The 20822-nt window shown below is 54.7% G+C and overlaps 1 protein-coding gene across 1 annotated transcript in view; it reads right to left on the minus strand.

Moving 5' to 3' along the window:
- The window catches only part of BMP7 (bone morphogenetic protein 7), an 84585-nt gene that overhangs the window by 12600 nt on the left and 51163 nt on the right, over positions 1–20822 (minus strand). The window contains exon 3 of the mRNA NM_001195158.1: positions 15463–15611. Coding sequence (NP_001182087.1) covers positions 15463–15611 — 149 coding nt within the window. The remainder of the gene's footprint in view (positions 1–15462; positions 15612–20822) is intronic.

The raw sequence follows: 20822 nt of genomic DNA on the forward strand, positions 1-20822 counted from the left end.
AAAGACTGGCACCTGAGCTAACATCTGTTGCCAATCTTTTCTTTTTCTCCCGAAAGGTCCCAGTACATAGCTGTGTATGTTTTAGTTGTGGGTCCTTCTAGTTGTGGCATGTGGGACACCGCCTCAGCGTGGCCTGATGAGCAGTGCCACGTCCGTGCTCAGGATCCCAACCGGCAAAACCATGGCCGGCCAAAGTGGAGCACGCGGACTTAACCACTCGGCTATGGGCCGGCCCCCTTGACCCAAAGACACCCAGCTTGGAAGCAACAGAGCCGAATTTGAACCCAGGTCAGGCTGCGTGACCGTGACAGATGCCCTGAAGTTAGGCCAGAGGGGTCGGAGGCCAGAGCAGGCTCTGGAGGCCCATCCACATCTGGAACAAACGTCACCTGGAGCTCCGGACTGACTGGAAGTCAAGAACCCAGCCCCCCGAGGGCCGGACGAGCACCAGCGGCTCCGCTTTGGTTCTTTAACGACCAGCGTTTAAAGAGCACACCTCCGCGCGCAGCACTGTGTCACCCTGACTCCCGTCCACGCTCCGCTGCCTGCATTCTTTACCGGGGTTTCCGCGAGTTCACGCGTCTATAATTTGAACAATCCTATAAAAGAACCCATTAAAGCTGCGCCCCTAGGAGTTGCGTTCCCCCCTGGAAGGCTTTTAGGGCGAAATAAAAATGCCTCGCCTGGAAAGCTGACGCTGTTGCAGAGACAGCGCGTCCAGGCGCTGCAGCAGCCCCTGCGCCCCTTGGAGGGCGTCCGGCTGGCTCTCACAGCTGTCAGGATGGTCGGGTCTGGGGACCCACAGCATCATCCGGGAAACGGGCGGACAGAGGTGAGAGAAGAGGGTCTCTCGGGGTTTGAACCCACGTCCACCTCGGACCAGCCTGTGTGGGCTGACGGAGGTGAGGCTGCGCCCTGGGGCCTCGGTTTCCTCACCTGTAAACTGGGAGTGATGTCGCATGTCTTACCCACGCCGCCCTTTCCTTGGTACCCAAGCCAGTGTTCATTTCTGCAGCTGTGCCTTGGCTGACCCCACGCTGGCCACAGCGGAGGGGCCTGTGGTCTAACATGTGGTGACTAATCCTCCGGCTACAGTGATTGGTTCAGGGATCACACGTGACCCGGTGCAGCCCATAAATGGAAGAGGGGTCTCCTGAGAGCTTCTGGGAAAGAAACGGCCCAGTCTGGTGTCCAGAGCAACCTTCTCTCTCCCTGGACAGGACTGAGGGAGGAGGGACCGAGGTAGCACCAGAAACAGTCACCATCTGGTGACCACAAGTGGACCACGTTTTCAAATGGGGCTGATCTGGTGGAAGGAAGAGCAGAGAGACAGACAGACACAGGGTCTCTAGTGACGTCACTGAGCCACTGGGTCAAACCCGTCCTGAAGCTCGTGGCTTGCCCCAACCACCAAGACTAATAAACCTCCTTGATTGTTTAGTCTGAGCTGCCATTTTGGGGTTGTTCTTGCCCTTTTCTTAGAGGCTTGAGGACTAGAGAACAGGGCAACAAGCCATCCTGGACGACACTCAGAGGGCAGGTATGAATCATTCCCCTTCCGTCACCACATCTGAGAAGAGATTAAGGTTTTCAACCTAAAGGCTAGCAACACCACAGCGGACATTTACCTTCAGCAAAAACCCAGGGCTATGGAAAACACTTCCCTCCGTCTCAGATGGCCACAACCATGGCAGGCTGGACACAAGTTTTGGAGAAGGAACCCTCAGACGCTGCTGGCGGGAAAATGGTGCAAATGTTTGGAAAACAGTCTGGCGGTTCCTCAAAAAAGTTAAACATCGAGTTCCCATATGACCCGGCACTTCCACTCCTAGGTACATTCCCAAGAGAACGGAAAACATAGGTTCCCACAAAAACTTATGCAGAAACGTTCACAGCAGCAGCATTCCCAATAGTCAAAAAAGGGAAACAGACCAGACATCCATCAGCTAACGGGTGGATAAAGAAAACGTGGCACGTCCATGCAGCACAAGATCAGTCACCACAAAAAGAAATGAAGTTCCCTACTTGCTACCACACGGATGAACATCCTGCTGCGTGAGAGAGTGAGTCACGGGACATCACATGTTGCCCGATTCCACGCGTGTGAAATGTGCAGGATGTGTTCCATGTGTTTTCATAGGAGCAGAAAGTAGATGAGAGGCTGACAGGGGCTGGAGGTGGGGGGGGGGGGCAGGAGCTAAAGGGACAGGCAGCTTTCTGGGGTGATGGAAACACTTTGGAATTAGTGGGATGGTTGCACAACAATGTGAATATACTAAAAATCACTGAATTGTACACTTTAAAATGGTGAATTTTGTGTTATGTGAGTTATGTCTCAGTTTTTAAAAAGTGCAGGGCCTGGCTCCGGTGGCCTAGCGGGTAAGTTCGGCACACTTCGCTTTGCCAGCCTGGCTTTAGTTCCCAGGCGCGGACTGACACCACTCGTGCATAGGCGTCTGTGGTGGCATCCCACGTACGATACAGAGAAAGATCGACAACAGACGTTAGCTCAGGGCAAATCTTCAACAAAAAAAAAGTGCAAAAAAAAAAAAAAAACCCAAGGCTAGGAATGATCCACCCACGGCACCCTGGGGCCCAGGTTTTATAACAAGCGCCTGGCCCTCCTGGGCTCCTGCCGTCAGTTTACTAGATGAACCGGTGGGTCCATGTCAACAGTGGACGGAGCACTCATAGCTTATTGCAGTGTCAATGCAGCCGCCAGGCAGACACCGCGACCTCACCGTACAAAGAGAAACAAGGCCGTGTGACTACAGCCTTGCAGCTGGTCAGTGGCGCAGGCAGGATTCGAACCCTGGTCTGTTGGAAGCCAACACCAGTGCTCTCAGCCACACACCAGCATGTCCTTGTGCTGCAAACACGCCCAGACCTTCCTCCTCGGCCATCCCACATGCTGATGCTAAATAGGGTTCGGGGTTCCCCAAGATGGGGAGGGGGCTTCACGCGAGTTTGGAGGCCCCCTTGGCCCAGGGCCACATCCGAAATGGGCACCTGGGGGTGGGGAGGAGATGACTTCTCCCAGCGGCAGGTCCTCCCTGGTATTCCCTGAAATATCAAATGTGGGACCAATGGTCATTGGAAGAATTGGGAACGAAAGACTCTGAACTGGGTTCATCGCCCTGGCTTTTCCCTGCAGCAGTGGGATTACAGAAGCACTACCTGCTGTCCGCAAACAGAACACAGTTCCAGGGTCCCCTGGAACCTCCTGCACGGAGCCCATTTGGGGTTCTGGAAGATGGATCAACCTTCCAGCATCCTCGGGCACCAGGACCGGCTCGGAATCTGCAGGGCCCAGTGCAAAATGAAAACGCAGGACACCTTGTCCAGAAGTTATTAAGAATTTCAGGATGGGGAGAGCAGAGCATCAAACCACACAGGGGGCCCTAGCTCAGGATGCCGTGCGGTCACACAGTGAAGCCAGCCCCGGCATGCACGGACAGACACAGAAACACGTGTGTGATTCCTCACCATTGCGATTGTGCTGTCACTGCTGTTCCCTATACACCTGGTTTTTACACTATATATGGTGGATGTCTGTCCACGTCAGTGAAACACACACTGACTTCACCCCTCGTGGCCACAGAAGAGCCTCCCAGCTGGAAGTTCCTCCGCCTCGTCCTCTCCTGCTGGTGGACATTTGAGTATGTGTCCCAGGCTTGAACAACCACCTCGTTTATTCGTTTACTAGTCCGTTCAACAACTCTTTCAGAAGCACTCACCAGGTGCCCAGCACTGTGCTGGGGTCGGGTACCGCGGAAAGCCAGGACAGGGCTACAGCTGCCCGGAGCTGAGCACATACGCTCAGGGACAAGGCCGGACGGGTCAGGGAAGGCTTCTCAGCCACGGGGGTCCTGGGCGAGGAGCAGTCCCAGCAGACGGAACCGCAGATGCCAAGTCCAGGAGATGGGAATGTATGTGGTGTGTCTGGGGAAGGGGGAGGGAGGGGGCGATGGCAATGAGGCCAGGAGGAGGGCAGGGATTAGGTCACGTGGGGCCTCTGCAGGGGCTTTGGGTCATGTTCTAGGTCGTGTTCTAGGTGTGACAGCAGCCACAGAGGGTTTGGCGGTGGAGACGTTGCCAGAGTTCTGTGGCGAGAGGTGCACTAGGGCTGGTGTGTGGGGAACACGTGGGGCAGGGAGAGAGGAAGCCGAGTGGCGGTCCAGAAAGGAGCCCCGGTCACCATGCCCTCCTCCCGACCCCCACGGCGCTCTGGGTGGCCTCGCTGGGCCCTGCACACTTGTTCCTGTCCTGCTCCAACAAGCTCAGCACCTCAGGGCAGGGACGGTCCCTTCACCCCCTCCCAGCACAGGAGGAGCTCCAACACTGAGCCCAACACACGTCCATAGCCGGCTTCTCCACCGGCACTGGGCACCGTGGCGAGACAATCCTCGGTGGGTGCTGTCGTGGGCACTGCGGGATTGTAGCAGCGTCCCAGGAGGCTCCCAAAAATGCATCCCCAAAATGTTTCCAGACGTGGTCAAGTGTCACCTGGGGGCAAAACACCCCAGGTTGAGAGGCCCGGTTTTACCTGCCCTCCCTAAGGGCAGCCAGGCAAGAGAGCCGTGCAGAGAGAAGGCACCAAGGCAAGTTTTTAAGTCAAGACCCTAGAGCCAGCTGGTGCTTTATCAAGACAGGATGGTTAAATTAGGGGGCATGCACGGAGCACCGAGCAGCTCCCTGCACAACTCATTCATCTATTTACCAGCACTGCTCCGGGCCTGGGGTGGGCAACCGGAGGAAGCCAGGCACAGGCCCCCCGGGGGCCCAGAGACAGAAGGTCCCTACATCGGCCGCTAAGTGAGAGGCAGAACATGACACAGTGTGACTCCACCTGGGAGAAAAGAAATTTAAAGTATTTACCAACATATGTAGGTATGTTCACATACAAAGCTTATTTTTGTTTTAATGCTCCCAAAAAGGGCCGAGAAAGGTTCTATAGAGGGAGAGGAAGTGGGGGTTGGCTGGAGGGGAATTCCGCTGCATTTACGACGTTACAATATACAGGCTTCACTCAGCACATCAAGTATTTGACTATTTGTATTTAAGTGTCCAGGGCAAGTCACACTGGGCAGGGAGCCGGGCCAAAATGTCTTAGGCAGAGGGCCTGAGGTTTCCGAATTGATTGATCCAGGGAGAAAAGATACATGATATTTTAATATAGGTCTATATCTTCGGGCAAGTTGAAAAGGATTTCTATTCTAGCCAAGGGTTAATAGGTTAAAATAAAAACAGCTGAAGATTTGCCCAAGAAGAGGGTTGCCAGATTTTGCAAATAAAAATACAGGCTGCCTGGTTAAATTTGAATTTCAGATAAATGAATAATATTTGCAATATGTGGGACATACTTATCTTAAGCAGTTATTTGTCGTTTATCCCAAATTCAAATTTCAGGGCGAGTCCTGTATTTTATCTGCCAAGAGGTGCCCCTTAAGTGAGGATAGAAAGGTCTTCCCAATGTGCGATTGGAACTGGTTTGTCCGCGGGCTGCAGCAAACGTGATGGGGCCGCTGGGCCACTCGACGGACAGGTCAGCGGGCCCGGGGCAAGACTTCGCTGGGTTCCACTTCTTTAGTAGAACTCATCGCTGGCCTCCGTGGGGGGGTTTGCTTCTGTTTTTTGTTTCTTGGCTTTTTAAAAGTTTAGTTTGAAAATTGACATAGTAAAATGGAGCTGTTTTGATGTACAGATCTGTAAGCTGTAATGCATGTATCACTGCTACTGTCAGGGTTCAGGGCGGGCCCAGCCCCCCGGAGAGCTCCCCGAGCTGCCTTTCATCTCAGTGGGTTGCAATCAGGGGTGATTCTGCGCCCCAGGACATGTGGCAGTCTGCAGACATTTGGGGTTTTTATAAATGGTGCTGCTGGCATTGAGTGGGCAGAGGCCAGAGATGCTGCCGAACACCCCACGGTGCCCAGGACGGCCCCACAGCCAAGCATGATCCAGTCCCAAACGTCACAAGTGCCGAGGAAGCTCTGCTTTCCCATCATGCCCTCCCTCGACCCCAGCCTCTGGCCACTGCCGACCTGTTCTTGTCACTCTGACTTTGCACCTTCCAGACATTTCATATAAAGGGACTCCCACGGTCTCTTGCTGTGGCTTATTTCAGCCTGCATCTTTGGGAGGCACCGGCAGTGCTGCGTGTTTCTGTAGCTCGCTCCTTTTCGTGGCTGAGTAGTACTCCAAGGACAGATGTACCAGTTCATTCATCCATCACCTGGGGAGGGGCCCTTGCGCTGCTTCCACTTTGGGGGCTCATGAACCTCCGGAATAAGCTTCGAGGACAGGTCTTGGCGTGGATCTATGTTCCCGTTCCTGTGATGTGAAGAAGTGAAGCCCCTCGTGCGGCCCGTTTCCCACAGTCCCTGCACACGCTACGTGCCCATCCGTTCCTGAGTCCTCACACCTGCTCCCCGAGGAGGCCGGGCAGCTGTCTGAGCAGGCCCTGCTCCCGTCAGAGCCGAGTGCAGAAAGCCCGGCCAGGGGGCGTGCCATGAGGCAGAGGCGGCCGGCTGCAGAGCCCACGGCCGTGCCCAGCCCCTCTCCACGAGACCCTTCCCCAGCCTCATTCGCAGCCCCTCGAGGTTGGGGGCTGTAGGCTTCTCAGATACATCTGCCTCCCCAAAAAGGCAGACGTGAGAGCATCCTTCATCCAGCCCACCTGCTTCCTTCCTCCGGGCCGGGCAACGTGGAGGCCGCCGTCTTGCCAGCCGCAATGTGATCAGCCTCAGGACCCATCAGCCCACTCAAGGGGGCGGGGCTGGGGGGAGCCTTGACTGCTGTGGGTACTCGAACTCCGGGGTCTGCACACTACAGCCCGGGGGCAAATCCAGCCCCCGCCTGTTTTTTTCTTAAAGATTGGCACCTGAGCTAACATCTGTTGCCAATTTTGTTTCTTTTTTTGCCCTCCTGCTGCTTCTCCCCAAACCCCCCCAGTACATAGTTGTGTATTTTTAGTTGTGCGTCCTTCTAGTTGTGGCATGTGGGATGCCACCTCAGCATGGCCTGATGAGCGGTGCCATGTCCATGCCCAGGATCCGAACCGGTGAAAACCCTGGGCCACCGAAGCGGAGCGCGCTAACTTAACCACTCGGCCATGGGGCCGGCCCAGCCACCTGTTTGTCAAATAAAGTTTCATTGGAGCACAGCCGCGTGCATGCATGCACAGACCATCCGTCTGCTTTCACGCTACAATGGGGGGTCGAGGAGCTGCAACAGAGAATGTCTGACCCAAAAGCCTGGAACCGTTCCTATCTGGTACTCAACAGAAAAAGTGCTGACCTCTGCCCTCCCCTCCCCTAGATCCACTTACTTCCAGACTTGTGGAGAAACCGTAAAGGTCCCCGTGAGATAAGACACTTTTATGGTCTATTACTTGCCAATGAAAGTATTCCTGATAGCGTCGGTTCCATCTTGTTGGTTCTCGACAAAGATGAGAAACGACCCGTCACTGAGGGCTCGCCAGCACCGTGCTGAGCCCATTCCTCGTAGGACTCTCAAGCCCATATTCACAGAGGAGGAAAGCGAGGTCACAGGCGTGAAGTCACCTCTCTGGGACCCACCACCAGGGATGGCAGAGAAGGAGTCCACACCCCGGTCCAGCTGACTCGAGCCAAGCTCTTAACCACCGAACCATCGCCAAGTCCAGGTGGATGTTGGGGGACATGCGGAAAGGAAAGCTCGCCCGCGCATGGATGTGGGCCACCTACGGGGCCTCCAATGGTAAGAGGAATTCACTGAGGCTCAGAGTAGCTAACGCCTTCCAAGAGGCGAGCCAGGTGGGCAGTGGTGTGGACACAGGACTCTGGGAAGTGAGTTGAGGACAGGAACATGCCTGTGCATCAGGCCACCACCTGCAGGCTCCGGGTGGCCCGAGCGGAATCAGTATTTTCAGCCCAGAAGCAGCTCCCGGGGAGCAAGCACAGAGCACAGATAGGGCCTCTCGGGAAAGGAGGGGCTGCCACCCGCCCACGGCAGAGGCGGCATCTTGGTTTTCTCGTGGCTTCTTTGTTTTCCAGGCCCAGGGCCACCGGCTGCCCCTTGGAGGCCCACAGCATAAGAACGTTCCTCATTAATTGTGCAGAACATTAATTCCAGCCACTTCTCTTGATGGACCCAGGCCTGAGTGACAAGTGAGCATGTAGTTAACACTTGTGACATCCGCCTGGCCCCAATTACCCAAAGCCATCCCCGCCACCACTGCCAGCCCAGCCCTGGAAGGACCAGTCCCAGCCTCTGGGCCATAGAGGCCTCTTCTCTTCTCTCTCACTCCGGCTTCTGGACAAACAGGATGTGAGGCAATCGCATGGGCGAAGGCAGCTTGGAGCCAGCTGCGCTGTGGGCGGGATCCGTCGCTCGCCAGCCCCAGCCTTACCGAGCTTAGTCTCTGCAGCTGCAGTGGGCGAGTGGGTCACCTCCCGCGTCCGGACCCCAGCTGCCTCGGCTGAGCACCACACTCGGACAGCATCCGCCCTCAATCCTTTAAACGCCTTGCCATCCCATTCGATTGCATCTGGGGCGATCAAGAAGGGGACACGTGCTCTCGCGCCCGGGAGAGAAGCCCGGGGCTGTCCGTGCACACAGATGTCCGGAACTGTGTGCATCTGACTCGAGCAGGCAGAGACAGGGTGGGCGGCAGGAGAAGGGCCCTCTTGGTCTGAGAGCTCAGTGGGTGTCGAGCGGTAGCTGGAGGCTCCTGACAAGGAAGTGTGAGATGGGGAACTGAGGCTGCCGGATCGTCTTCCTGGATCAGAGAGGCCGGGCGGATCGGTGCTGCACTGCTGAGCCTCCAAGTGGTTTCTTCTGTGGACAGTGGAGGGGGGACCCCACAAACTAGGACAAGAAGCTGGAATCCTTGTTCAGGGAACAAATGACCAGGGGCTTCCACGTCTGCAAAGACTGAAGGGTCTCCAGCCCCAAATGGTCTCCATCTGCCTGCAGCTCTGGGATGGCAGGCGGCACCGGAACCATATGTACTCATGTGGAGAGCAGCAACAGGCCCTCGTGAGCCGTCCTCAGAACCACAGAACTTGTCTTCAAGGTCTCGTCCTTGACCTTCAGCCTATGGCCCCTTCACTGTCTGTCTCTTTCTACGAGAATGTGAGCAACACGATGGCAAAATCCTTGTCCTGTTCAGGACATGGCCCCATAGCCTACAACAGTCTGTACCACATCACAGGTACACACGAATGTTTGTTGAGTGAATTGTACTTCCCAAGTGGAAAAGAGGCTCTTGACTGCAGGAAGCTGGTTCTAACAACCAGGTGCTGGAGAAGGGAGAGTTCAGCATCGTTCTCCGGCCTGGGATGCAGGCTGAGGGCCAACTCGTCCATCAGGCACCGTGCCCAGCCCCACGGCACTTTAGGGCCCATGAAAACATTTTAATGTCTCTTAAAATCAGAAGACAAAACAGGAACTTTTTAGGGTGGGAGAAAATGTCAATTTTTAATCCTGCCAGGATTATATTTGTCTTCATACCAACATGGTCATAAAACATAATTTTTAATATTTTTTTTAATGGAGGGAGGAGCCCTGGACGCTTGTGTTCCACAGGCTCCTTCAGTTAGCCCTGCGGGAAGCTCGCTGTCTTCTGGGTTCTTCTTCAGACTCTTTCCTGCGCAGGAAAGGGGACGTGGCAGGAAGAGCCAGGCAGGAACTGAGATGCTGTGGGTCCGGGGCTCTGTCTGGATGGCCAGCCAGGCACCCAGCAGGGGCTCAGTGATCACACACCAGGCCCACAAGTCTGGTCCCGGGCGACCACACTCCCTGGAAGGCTTTTCAGCAAAGAGTGAGGGGCCGGAGTCCAGATCCGCGGTGAAGCCCAGGGCCACCCCAGGAGCCAAGTGACTCTAGTCAAGTTGCTTGGCCATCTTGGCCTCAGTTTCCTCATCTGTAAGATGCTGGCAATAACAATCACGCTACTTGGGCAGCGTCATTGTGGGAATTAAACACATCACTAACAACAACAACAACATAATAATAATATCTAGCACTCATGGGCACGGACAGGGCGCCAGGCCAGGGCGCAGCATTTTGCATGAATTCACTCCTGTCTTCCTCCCAACCGTCTACAGTGTGGGTGACATTATTGTGCCCATGGAACAGATCAGGGACAAGGCACCGAGAGGCTGGGCCAGCTGCCTAAGATCATGCGAGGCTGCCCCGAGGAGCTGCCATGTGACGGGGCTGGGCGCTCCGGAGTCTGTGCGGGAGCTGCGAGCCTGTCCAGTTTCTGGTCTTGCACAGGGCCTGTCCTGCAGGGGGTGCTCAGCAATCGCCCGCACCCCCTGGACAGCCCCCTCGTCGGCGGGCAAGCCCTTACTCGGTGGGGCCAGAATGTGGAGGGCCCCCTTCGCTCAGGGTGCCTCTTCTCACCTCTCCACCCGCCCTAGGGGGAGGGGGTGGACAGCAGCCTGTGTGGCTGGGAGGGGAGGGGCCGCCTGCCCGCCTCTCTTCTGCACAAAAGGAAAGACAAGCAGCCGCCAGCCCTCCTTCCTGCAGCGTCCGGTCCCACACAGATGATGGATGCTCCCCAGGGACTCCTGACGAGCCACAGGTGCCTGGGGAGTGACGGGCTTCTCCCCCACAGGCAGGCCAGGAAGGGCGCCAGCTGTGCAGCTCCGAGGGGTGACTAACAGGAGGGCCGCAGCTGGAGGAAGACGGAACAGACGCAGGCTTCCTGGGTGGCCTCGGGTGACATTTAGAGGCTGAGAGAGCAGGCGGCCCACACTGGCCAAACACAAGGCTTCTGAGAGAAGGTGGGGGACATCTGTGCCTCGCTGGGATGGAAGCTGTCACCAACACGCCCATCGTGTGGGTGAGGAAACCGAGGCCCCTGAGAGAGGACAAGCCTCCATATTCCCGTGGTGGCCTGGAGACCCCTCTCCACCCATGGCGGGTGTAGCCTGGTGGCGCCAAGATGCTGTCGAGAGTCAGGGCGAGGATGAGGTGCTGCACCCCTGACCCAGTACCTCGTCTCCTCCTCTCCCCGACGGGGTCCTGGGAGCTGGGCAGGGGGGCCACCCACCGCCCTGGGACTCAGCTTGTCCGGGTGCCATCTCACTGAGTTTATGCTAAAGTTGGTGGGAGATCCCAGGTTAGGGACCAGGCTGTCTCTGCACACAGCCCGGGGATGGCACACAGTAGGTGTGCACCAGGCTGCCCAGCAAACGGACCCCAGAATCCATGGACTCCCCAGTAGCTCGTCTGGTCTTTCACCGGTGTCAACATCTAACAGGAAAAGGTTTAGACCCAGGACCTGAATGAGGCCGGTCAACCTGGATACCGTCTTATTAACAGCGGACCCTAAAACACGGGGCGTGACTTTGCCAGTGTGTGGTCACTGGTCCGGGCCCTGAGGGATCCATGGGGCTTGTGAGAAAAGGCAGATTTCTGGGCCCATCAGGGGTCTGGGGATGCGGCCTGGGAATCATACGCTCAGTGTGCCTCCCAGTGTCCCTCTGAGGGACACCACGCTGGAGAACCACCGCTGCCGGGAGAAAAGAATTTCCTAGCCAGAAGCCTGCGGTCTCAGAAATGCTGGGCTCACATGCTTCTTATCTTATCCCCAAAAGATCCGAAAACCCACATGCCCAGTTGGCCATTATACACTTTGACCCTCCCTGGGGGTCTGAGTGGGTGGTCCTTCCCTGACCCCGGCCGCCACACCAAACTTGGTGCACACGGCGCCCAGACAAGCCGAGTCCCAGGGCGGCGACACCCACACCCGGCCCCCAGCGCCCCGGCTGGGAGGGGGGACATGGCACCAAGTCAGAGGTGCAGCATCTGGTCCTTGTGCTGACTCTCAGCAGCATCTCAAGGTCACACCGCACACGGATGGAGAGGGGTCCCCTGGCAGCTCTCAGGCTGTCTCCTTGCCTGTGCCGTGGCATGTTAGCGACAGCATCCATGCCGCTGTGTGATTGTGAGGATCACAGGAGAAGAGGTGCCTTCTTCGTGCTTAGGAGCTACCGCAAGTGGAGCAGTGCAGCTCTGCACTTGCATGAGCTCATCTGGTCCTGACGACCGCGCTGGGAGGTGGAAACTGTTAGTCAGCCCCTGTCCAGAGGAGGGACAGCACGTGACTCCCGCTGGGTCACACGGCCAGAAGCAGCCCAGCTGGGATTTGAACCCAGGGAGTCTGGCTGGCTCCCAAGCCCAGGCTCTAACCATCAGGCTGTGCCACCTCGATAATGGGAAGCCTTATCCACAGCCTGAGGGGGCAGAAGCTGGAGGTGACAGGAGCACAGAGACCCTGACTTTGGGGGAGAAAGATGATGGCAGGCCTGACAGCAGGGGAACCAAGTTGAGCGCCACTTAAGAGAAAAAACAAATCTGGGCCCCCCGAGCCAGCAGGGCAGGCAAGACAGAGGAGCACAGGACCCGCTGGGGTAAGCTGAAAGGTCTAGCCAGTAACCACAAGCCCAGGGAAAGGGTCACCCTGAAGAGGGGAATCATGTCTACCTTGGCCTCAGTTTTACCTCATCCCCAGTATGTTCCACAGGGGCTTTTAAAGAAAAAGAAGAGTTGAATGATGCTATTGCCAAATAAGTTTGCTATTCCTCTGTGCCGTATTCCCCATCAGCAGATTCACAATGGACGTCGGCAAAATAAAGGCTCTAATAAGTCCTGCAGAGAAATCCGTTTTGTTTATCCAATATAGCATTTCTTACTTAACCGGTCACAAACCCCTTCCCTTTTCCCTGGGACACTCATTGACATTTCATGGAACACAGTTTGAGAAATGCCGGTCTAGAGCAGGGGTTGCCAACTTTTTCTGTAAATAATTTTTCTGAAAATAATAAATATTTTATTTATTTATTATGGGCCATAGAGGAAATGTGAATTTCATATAATTTTATGCATCACGAAATATTCTTCTTCCTTCGACTTTTCTCAACCATTTAAAAATGTAAAAACTATTCTTAGCTCATAGGCCACCCACAAACAGGCCGCAGGCTGAATTGGGTCCACAGGGCAGAGTTTGCCATCTTGATACAGAGCAATGGGAAACTCCAGGCTCTTTTGGGACCCCCTGTAAGTGTCCGGGGCGTGGACAGGGCAGGGGGGTGGGGTGGGGACACCATCAGGAGAGAGAAGACTGGCCTGAAAACCAGACAAGTGTGGTCCTAAGCCCCGTGGCCCCTCCCACGTGGCCTGTGGCCTTAGGCGAGTAATTCTGGTTTTCTGAAACTCGAGGGGGCAGCTCCAGATGGAAGCAGAGGCCTCCGACAGGAAGGAGCAGAGGAGAAGCCCGGGAGCAGCAGAGGAAAGGCCGTAGAATTCAGCTACATGGTCTAAATCCACTTGGCAAAACCCAGCATTAACCACAGTAGAAAGAGAAACTAAAAACTGGGGAAATATTTGCTGCTCAATTCACAAGGGCAAGTGTCGCTAAAATATAAAGAAAGAAAGAGCGAGACCCTGTCCGAACAGTGGGCAGAGGGTGTGAAGGGAGGGGGCACAGGGGAGAAACCGCCAAGGGCGCGGGAGCAGGGCTCCAGCCGCACAGGAGAGAGAAAAGCAGACGGAACTGTGGGACCCGCTCGTCCTCCGGCAGGTGAGCCGAGACAGGCAGGTGGAGAGCTGGTGCCGACTGAGAAGGGGAAGCAGGTGCCCGCGTGTATTCCCGGGGGGTGCGCACAGAATGACCCCTAGGGAGGACAAACTGACAATATCCATCAACTGTACAGCTAGACAAGGTCACCTTCAGGAATTTTATCCTAGAACTCCACCCACTCACACACAATGACGCATGCACCGAGGTGACCCCTGCTGCCCTGGTCGTGAGAGCAACGGACCGAAGACACGGAGACATCCATCCCAGGGGGCTGGGTAAGTCACTTTGGGTGGTAAGAACAACAACAACAACAACAATAATAATAACACCAGCAGCAGCCGCTCTCACTGAGGGCATGTGTGCGATGAGCCAGGTCTCGTTCTCGCCCTGGCCACGCAAACAGGGTCCAGCAGCCAGGAGCCTTCGCACCACTGGGGGCTGGTCGGGAACGCAGGCTCCCCTCCACCCCAGACCCGCTGAATCAGCATCTGCATTTTAACGAGAGGCCCAGGGGTCCCAGGCACAGGGAGGCATCATTTTCAAACTCTTCCTGTAACAGCTCCAATCTCAGGACAGCCCAATGGCCAGGCCCTCTGGTTTCCGGCATGTTGGAGATGAGGAGCTGAGGCTCTGACAGGCATAGAGCCACATGGCAGAGCCACACCCACTCCGCACATTCACAAACACACAGCAGCCTTTAAACGCACGAGCAAGCTCTTTAATGGCTGCAAAGGACCAAGCTCTAAGACGGTCTGTCAGGTGAAGAAAAGCAAGGTGAAGCACACTGGAGATAACGCCACTGCTTGTGGAAGGAAAACAAAAGGAAGGCAGAGTCTCTATGTAACTGCTTAGATGCCCGGACAGCATCTCTGCAAAGATGTCCAATAACACGGGAGGGACAGTGGCCTCTGGGAGGCGGAACCCAGGAGCTGCGGGAAGCAAGTGGGGGGAGACTATTCACGTTGCACACATCCATAAGATTAGAATTTTGAGCCTTGGCACGGATCACCTATTCTAAAATTATTGTTTTTCTTGAAACTGGTGTAAGGAAGAAGCTACACCCACCCCCAAACCATCCCCACTTAATAAGAAACACACTTTGGGAGGGAGAAATGGGCACAGCCAGGTCCACCCTGGATCCCCACTCACCATCCCGTCTGCCCTTCTGGAGGAAAGATGGGCGAGTAGGGGGGAGGGACGGTGCCGGGGAGGGCAGGCCAACAGGCTCCTCCGAGTGTTTGGGACTCAGAACCATGTTCAGACTCTTGGGAGGGGCTGACGCCTTGCACCAGTGTGCTGGTGCTTACCCAGGGCCAGCTGTGCCCTGCGGGGGACATTTGGCAACGTCTGGAGACAGTCTGGGTGTCCCCATTGGGAGATGCTACTGGCTTCTAGTGGGGAGAGGCCAGGGACACCATTAAACAGCCTGCAGAGCACAGGACCACTGGAATGTCCTGTCCTGCGGGGGAGGAGCGTGCATCAGCATGTCCAGGACTGCTGTGTGTTCAGATGTCACCAGGGGCTCCAGGCCAAGCGCAGCTTCTGGCCCATGCAGCAAGCCAGGGATGGGCAGAGATGCTGCATTTATAATGGGGGGGGGGTGCTACCCTGCTGGGGTGGGACCACACACTGAGCAACGAGGCCTTACCCAGTGCAGCTGGCCAACTGTGTGATCGTCTTGTGCAAAGTGGGTGAGGCTGCTTTGGGTTTGGATCAAAAGGCTGGACCTTGAGTACCGACTCGGCACGGGGCGGGGGCAGCCTGTTCTTGATGGAAACAGGCACTCGTGCTGCTAAGATCCTCCTCAAGTCCAGGAGTGGGGGCTGCATCAGAACCGGCTGGAGTGGGGGCTGCATCAGAACCGGCTGGAGTGGTGGCCGGGAACTTACCGTCCAAGGTCTCCACCGAGAGCTGCAGGCCCAGATTGTGCCGTGGGTTGACCACCCAGTGGTTGCTGGTGGCTGTGATGTCGAACACCAGCCAGCCCTCCTCTGAGGCCCAGAGGGTGCGGCTGTCAAGCAGGAACAGGTCCGACTCCCTGCAAAAGAGGAGGAAAGAGATGCAGGCCCCAGGTCAGCAGGTCATGGCTCAGTGAGCCACACTGATGGAGAGGAGGTAGGGGAGGCAGGAAGGCGTTCGCTGGTCCCCCAAAAGGATTCCTTAGACCATGAGCCAGGCATGGAGACCCCTTAGTAGCTATGATGGGGAAAGGGAGTGCAGAAGAGGTATAAAGAGATACACACAGGACAGGGAGCTGCCACAAGGCCAAGTCACCCTTCACACTTGTTAGGGGGTGCCAAGGGGACAGAGTCCAGGAAGGCAGGTGTTATGCAGCCTTCACAAGGCGGGGAGTCTCAGGGAACAGAAGTTCACATTTGTTGGGTTATTCACATTTGCCAGGCACTGTCCCAAGTGTGTACACATGTCACCTCATTCAATTCTCACAACCCTAAGCTGTACGGATATTATCATCTCCGCTGACGACATGGTAAAACCGTCACTTGCCCAAGGTCATGTAGCCAGGAAATTGCCAGGCTGGGGCTTGAGCGCAGGCAATCGAGCACCAGTCCAAATGCTCTTCATTTCCATGCTGTGCAACTTCTTCATGAGTCCACCAGGTGTTAGGAGATGGACTTCTAGTCTGACATTATTCATAGAGGTAGCCCTTTAATTCTCTCTTCCTCAGATTTTGCAGTAGCAAAATGGATAAAACCACAAATGACCTTGTAGTGGATGGAGGATGGATGGGTGGGTGGGTGGATGGATGGATGGGTGGGTGGATGGATGGACGGATAAAACCACAAATGACCTCGTAGTGGATGGAAGATGGATGGATGGGTGGGTGGATGGATGGATGGATGGGTGGGTGGATGGATGGATGGATAGATGGGTGGGTGGGTGGGTGGATGGATGGATGGATGGGTGGGTGAGTGGATGGATGGATGAATGGATGGATGGATAGATGGGTGGGTGGGTAGGTGGGTGGGTGGATGGATGGATGGATGGGTGGGTGGGTAGATGGATGGATGGATGGATGGATGGGTGGGTGGGTGGGTGGATGGATGGATGGGTGGGTGAGTGGATGGATGGATGGATGGATGAATGGATGGATGGATGGATGGGTGGGTGGGTGGGTGGATGGATGGACGGATAAAACCACAAATGACCTTGTAGTGGATGGAAGATGGATGGATGGGTGGGTGGGTGGATGAATGGATGGGTGGGTGGATGGATGGATGGATAGATGGGTGGGTGGGTAGATGGATGGATGGATGGGTGGGTGGGTAGATGGATGAATGGGTGGGTGAATGGATGCATGGATGGGTGAATGGATGGGTGAATGGATGCCTGGATGGATGGATGAGTTGGCAGATGAATGGATGGATTTCTACATTCCTAGATAGTATAATTCTAGTATAAAAGGTATCGTAAGGTCTCTTTTGCACTTTTGATTGTCAGGATTCAAAGTTTCAATATTTTGAGTCCTTCAATAGTCAATTACAATATTTGAGCCCCTATGTTGTGCCAGGCACTAGGGTACGATATGAACAACACCCAACCAGCTCCCACCCAAGGGCAATAACAATCTCTATTGTACCTGGAGTGATCTAATTTTTCTGGGAATTAAGGTGAATTTTCTCTGCTCACAGACAAAGACATCAGACGCAGCAGCTCTTTATTGAGCACGTACTACATGCCAGGGCCTGGTTTGAAATGCCTGACCAGGCTCGTGTCACTAAGTCCTTACAGTAACTCTCTGAAGCGGGTAACGCTACCGGCACTGTTGTGCAGATCTCGAAATTGAGGCTCAGAAAGGCGAAGTTACTGGCCTGGAGTTACACTGCTGGGACCCAACCAGGCTGCTAGCCCAAACTTGCAACCATCCATGAAGACAGTTCTTCTGGACACTACCTTTGCTCAGGGTGGTTGCCATCATTTCAGAGGCTCTGGCAAATCATACTCACTGTAATATAAGCCGTTAACCATCTGCTGGAGCCGAGGAGAAGATAGCCCTTTAGTAAGGCACACGTCTCCCACTGGGCCGGTGCCCAACGCTCCCTTCTGAAACTGCTGCCAGCCATCCCGCTAACCTTTCCTGTGTGGCCTGGAGACCTCCAAGTTTGTGAGTTGGCCAATTTTTAATTCTGTGGCATGCCATAACACATTAGACATCTACCAGGCACGTTAATATGTACAAGACTCTGGGAAGGCATGCAGGAAATAAACTGATTATGTTAGCCAGTGTCTGCAATTTACTTTGACTCAGAACCCACTGGAAATGTTTTGGGAGGTTAAGAGGTCACACAGAGAAGCCTACACAGGGATGGACAACCAGGCTCAGAAACAGACAGGAGCCAAGGCAGGCGGGAGGGGCTGGGCTGCCGTGTCCGACACAGGTGTTGGAGGAATGAACTTGAGCTGTATTGCCCTGTTTGCATCTCTCCATCCAAAAGTCTGGGGACACAGAATCTAATTGGCCTCGCCAAGTCTGTGCCCAGCCCTTGGCCTTGGGAGGGCAGGACACTCCACAGTGATGGACAGCATCCACAGGACCACAAGGTGGAAACCAGGGCTGTCCCCTCCCACGTGCCCCCAGAACCCACTTTCTAAGTAATACTCAACAATCGCCAGGACCCGATTCAGAAAATGTTGAATTATGCAACACGTGTGACGGAATATGACTTCGGATCTTATGACCAACCAAATGTAGCTGCAATACGAGACAGCACATTGCCTCCCAGCCAGGCACACGGAAGCTCCTCACGACCTGTAAGAAACTCACCGCCTCTGAAACAGAGACATTACACAAGCAAGGTGGTCTTTTGAGAGCCACAGAGGATTCTGGAGACCCTAACTTTGGCTTTCACGTCCAAACTGAATAAAAATAATGGGACGCTCTTCCCCGACTCCTGCTTCTTCCCCGTGTCCCTCTGGAGGCGGCCTCAGAACTGACTTGGGGGACGTCCATGCAGCTTTTAAACTTACAAACAAGAATTTCCTGCTGCCTTCTCCTCCAGTTTGCTTTGATGGCTTTCCTGGCCATGGAGAGCTACCAAGATTGTCAGTGAACCAGCGAGCTGTTCTCAACAGTTAACAGATGAGAGAAGAAACACCACGCCGAATCGGAACAAGCCCCACTTAGTCAGGCTCCCGGGGCCCGTAGGAAACTCCACACCACGGCACGGAGTCACAAACCTGGGTGGTGACTTTGCTGGAAAACTGTTCTTTGGAGGAAAATGTGACCAGATATCTGGATAGGCCCTTATGGACAGTAAAACAAAGAACAGTAACTTAGGGAACCGAATTAGGCCTTTGAAGAGTACATGTCTTGCCAAACAACATTAAACATTCTCTTATTACAGGCCGTGGCACTGAGCGCCAGATGTCACAGGCTGGCGTTGAGTCATCTGTGAATCAACGTGGACGCACCGGCTTCCCTCCCCCAAATCGTAGTTTGCAGTTTGTCCCAGGGTTGCCGGGAAGAGCCGAACCTGCATTCGAAGGCTTCGGAACAGGTCAGTCTTGTTGAGATGGGACCAGAGAGGTGCTAACACAGGCTTTGCTTTCTGACTGAAGGGCCAGGTATGAGGTTGGCCCCCATGGAAGGGACAACGAGGAACTACTCAGCAGCCAAGATCAGACTGACAGCTGGGAAAGTGGGAAATTGCTAGCTGCCACCTGGAGCATCTTATTAGAACACAATGGTTCTTACAACCAGGGGGAACTGAACAAGCCTTTTGTGATACCTTTATTTACCTTGAACATACTGGCCCCCTGACCCAGCCCAGGTGCGAGCAGAGGTGGGGAAGGCTCAGGGTGAAGGGCCCCAGGGAAACTAATCGTATTCTTTCACCTCTACCTCTGCGGAAAATCTAGGTGCTTTCCTTGTGTCAGTTTTCTGAATCTCCCCAACAGTAAGGTTAGTGTTCTCTTTTTACAGATGAGGAAAGTGGGGTTCAGAGTGGGGACGCCAAGGGTCCTCATGGGTAGACCTGACATGGGACACACCCTCTCACCAACGGACAAGAGACACAGGAAGTTGTTGAACATGAATGACGCACTTTATTGTCACAACATTGAGTAGGGCGGAGAGAACAGAGAGGGATGAGCCTAGGTGGCAGGGAATGGAGAAGGAAAGTAGGTCAAGCCAGCTAATTCCTGAGCCTCAGTTTTCTCCTCTGCCAAATGGGGCTAATGCCATCTTCTTTGCCATTGGGGAAAGCCCAGTGAAGACTAGGCTGTCACAAATTCTCAAGGCTCCTGGAGCATCTCTAGAGTTACTACAAGTCATGTAAGTGTCGGTGTACATTCCCTGCTGGCCTGTGGGAAATTCTACGATGGCGTCTTTATCTGTCTCGGCCCCAGCGTTATGTAACGTCCCAAGATCCACGAGTCAACAGACCACAGATCCATTCAAAGAATATTCACTCTGACTCCAAAATTCATCGGATGAGTGCATCAGGATGCTCACAGCTGTGCTAGATTTTCTGCAAACATGGCGACCAACAGCTCCTCCCATGTCTGTGCCCACAGGCAGCTCTCCCATAAACCGGTGGGGTCTGTTCCCCACCTCTGAAGTCTGGGCTGAGCGCGTGCCTTGCTGGGACCAGCAGGACCCAGCGGAAGTGAGGCCCTTCTGCGTCCAGGGCTAAGACGTAAGGGGCTTAGCAGTTCAGTTTCGCTCTCTGGGAAGCTAGACATGGGATCTAGAAATCTGACTGTTGGCTGAAGAGAGAGATCCCATGGCAGGGGGAGGGAGCAGTGGCCGAGCAGGAGGAGGATCCATGAAGGGAGGCAGAGGGAGAAACCAAGCCAGCCCCAAGATGAGGTGCCACGTTGGGCGTTCCAGCCCCAGTGGAGCTCCCGGCTTCATCAGTGACCACAGCAGACACCACAGAGGAGAAGAACCACCTGACTGAGCCCTGCCCGAGCTCCTCAGCGATAAAATGCTTGTTGTTTTAGCCGCTGCATTGTGGGTGGCTTGTTCCCACAGACACAGAACTCAACAACAGTCACACTGTTTACAACAGAAAAACTGAAAACTCACTGACAGGGACTAGTAAGACCTTGTGGCACATCCAAGGGCTGCATAGCAGCTTCGAGGGACCATAAACCTATGCTTCTTGACAAGGGGAAATGGGGTGTTAAGGAAAAAGGTGTCATAAAGCAGAGTGTGTAGGATGTAAATGTCTGGGAAAATCAAAATGCTAAAACTGGTGAAAAAAAAGAAACAGAATTCGAGTCCTTC

The sequence above is a fragment of the Equus caballus genome, chromosome 22 (assembly GCF_041296265.1).
Source record: "Equus caballus isolate H_3958 breed thoroughbred chromosome 22, TB-T2T, whole genome shotgun sequence".
NCBI lineage: Eukaryota > Metazoa > Chordata > Mammalia > Perissodactyla > Equidae > Equus > Equus caballus.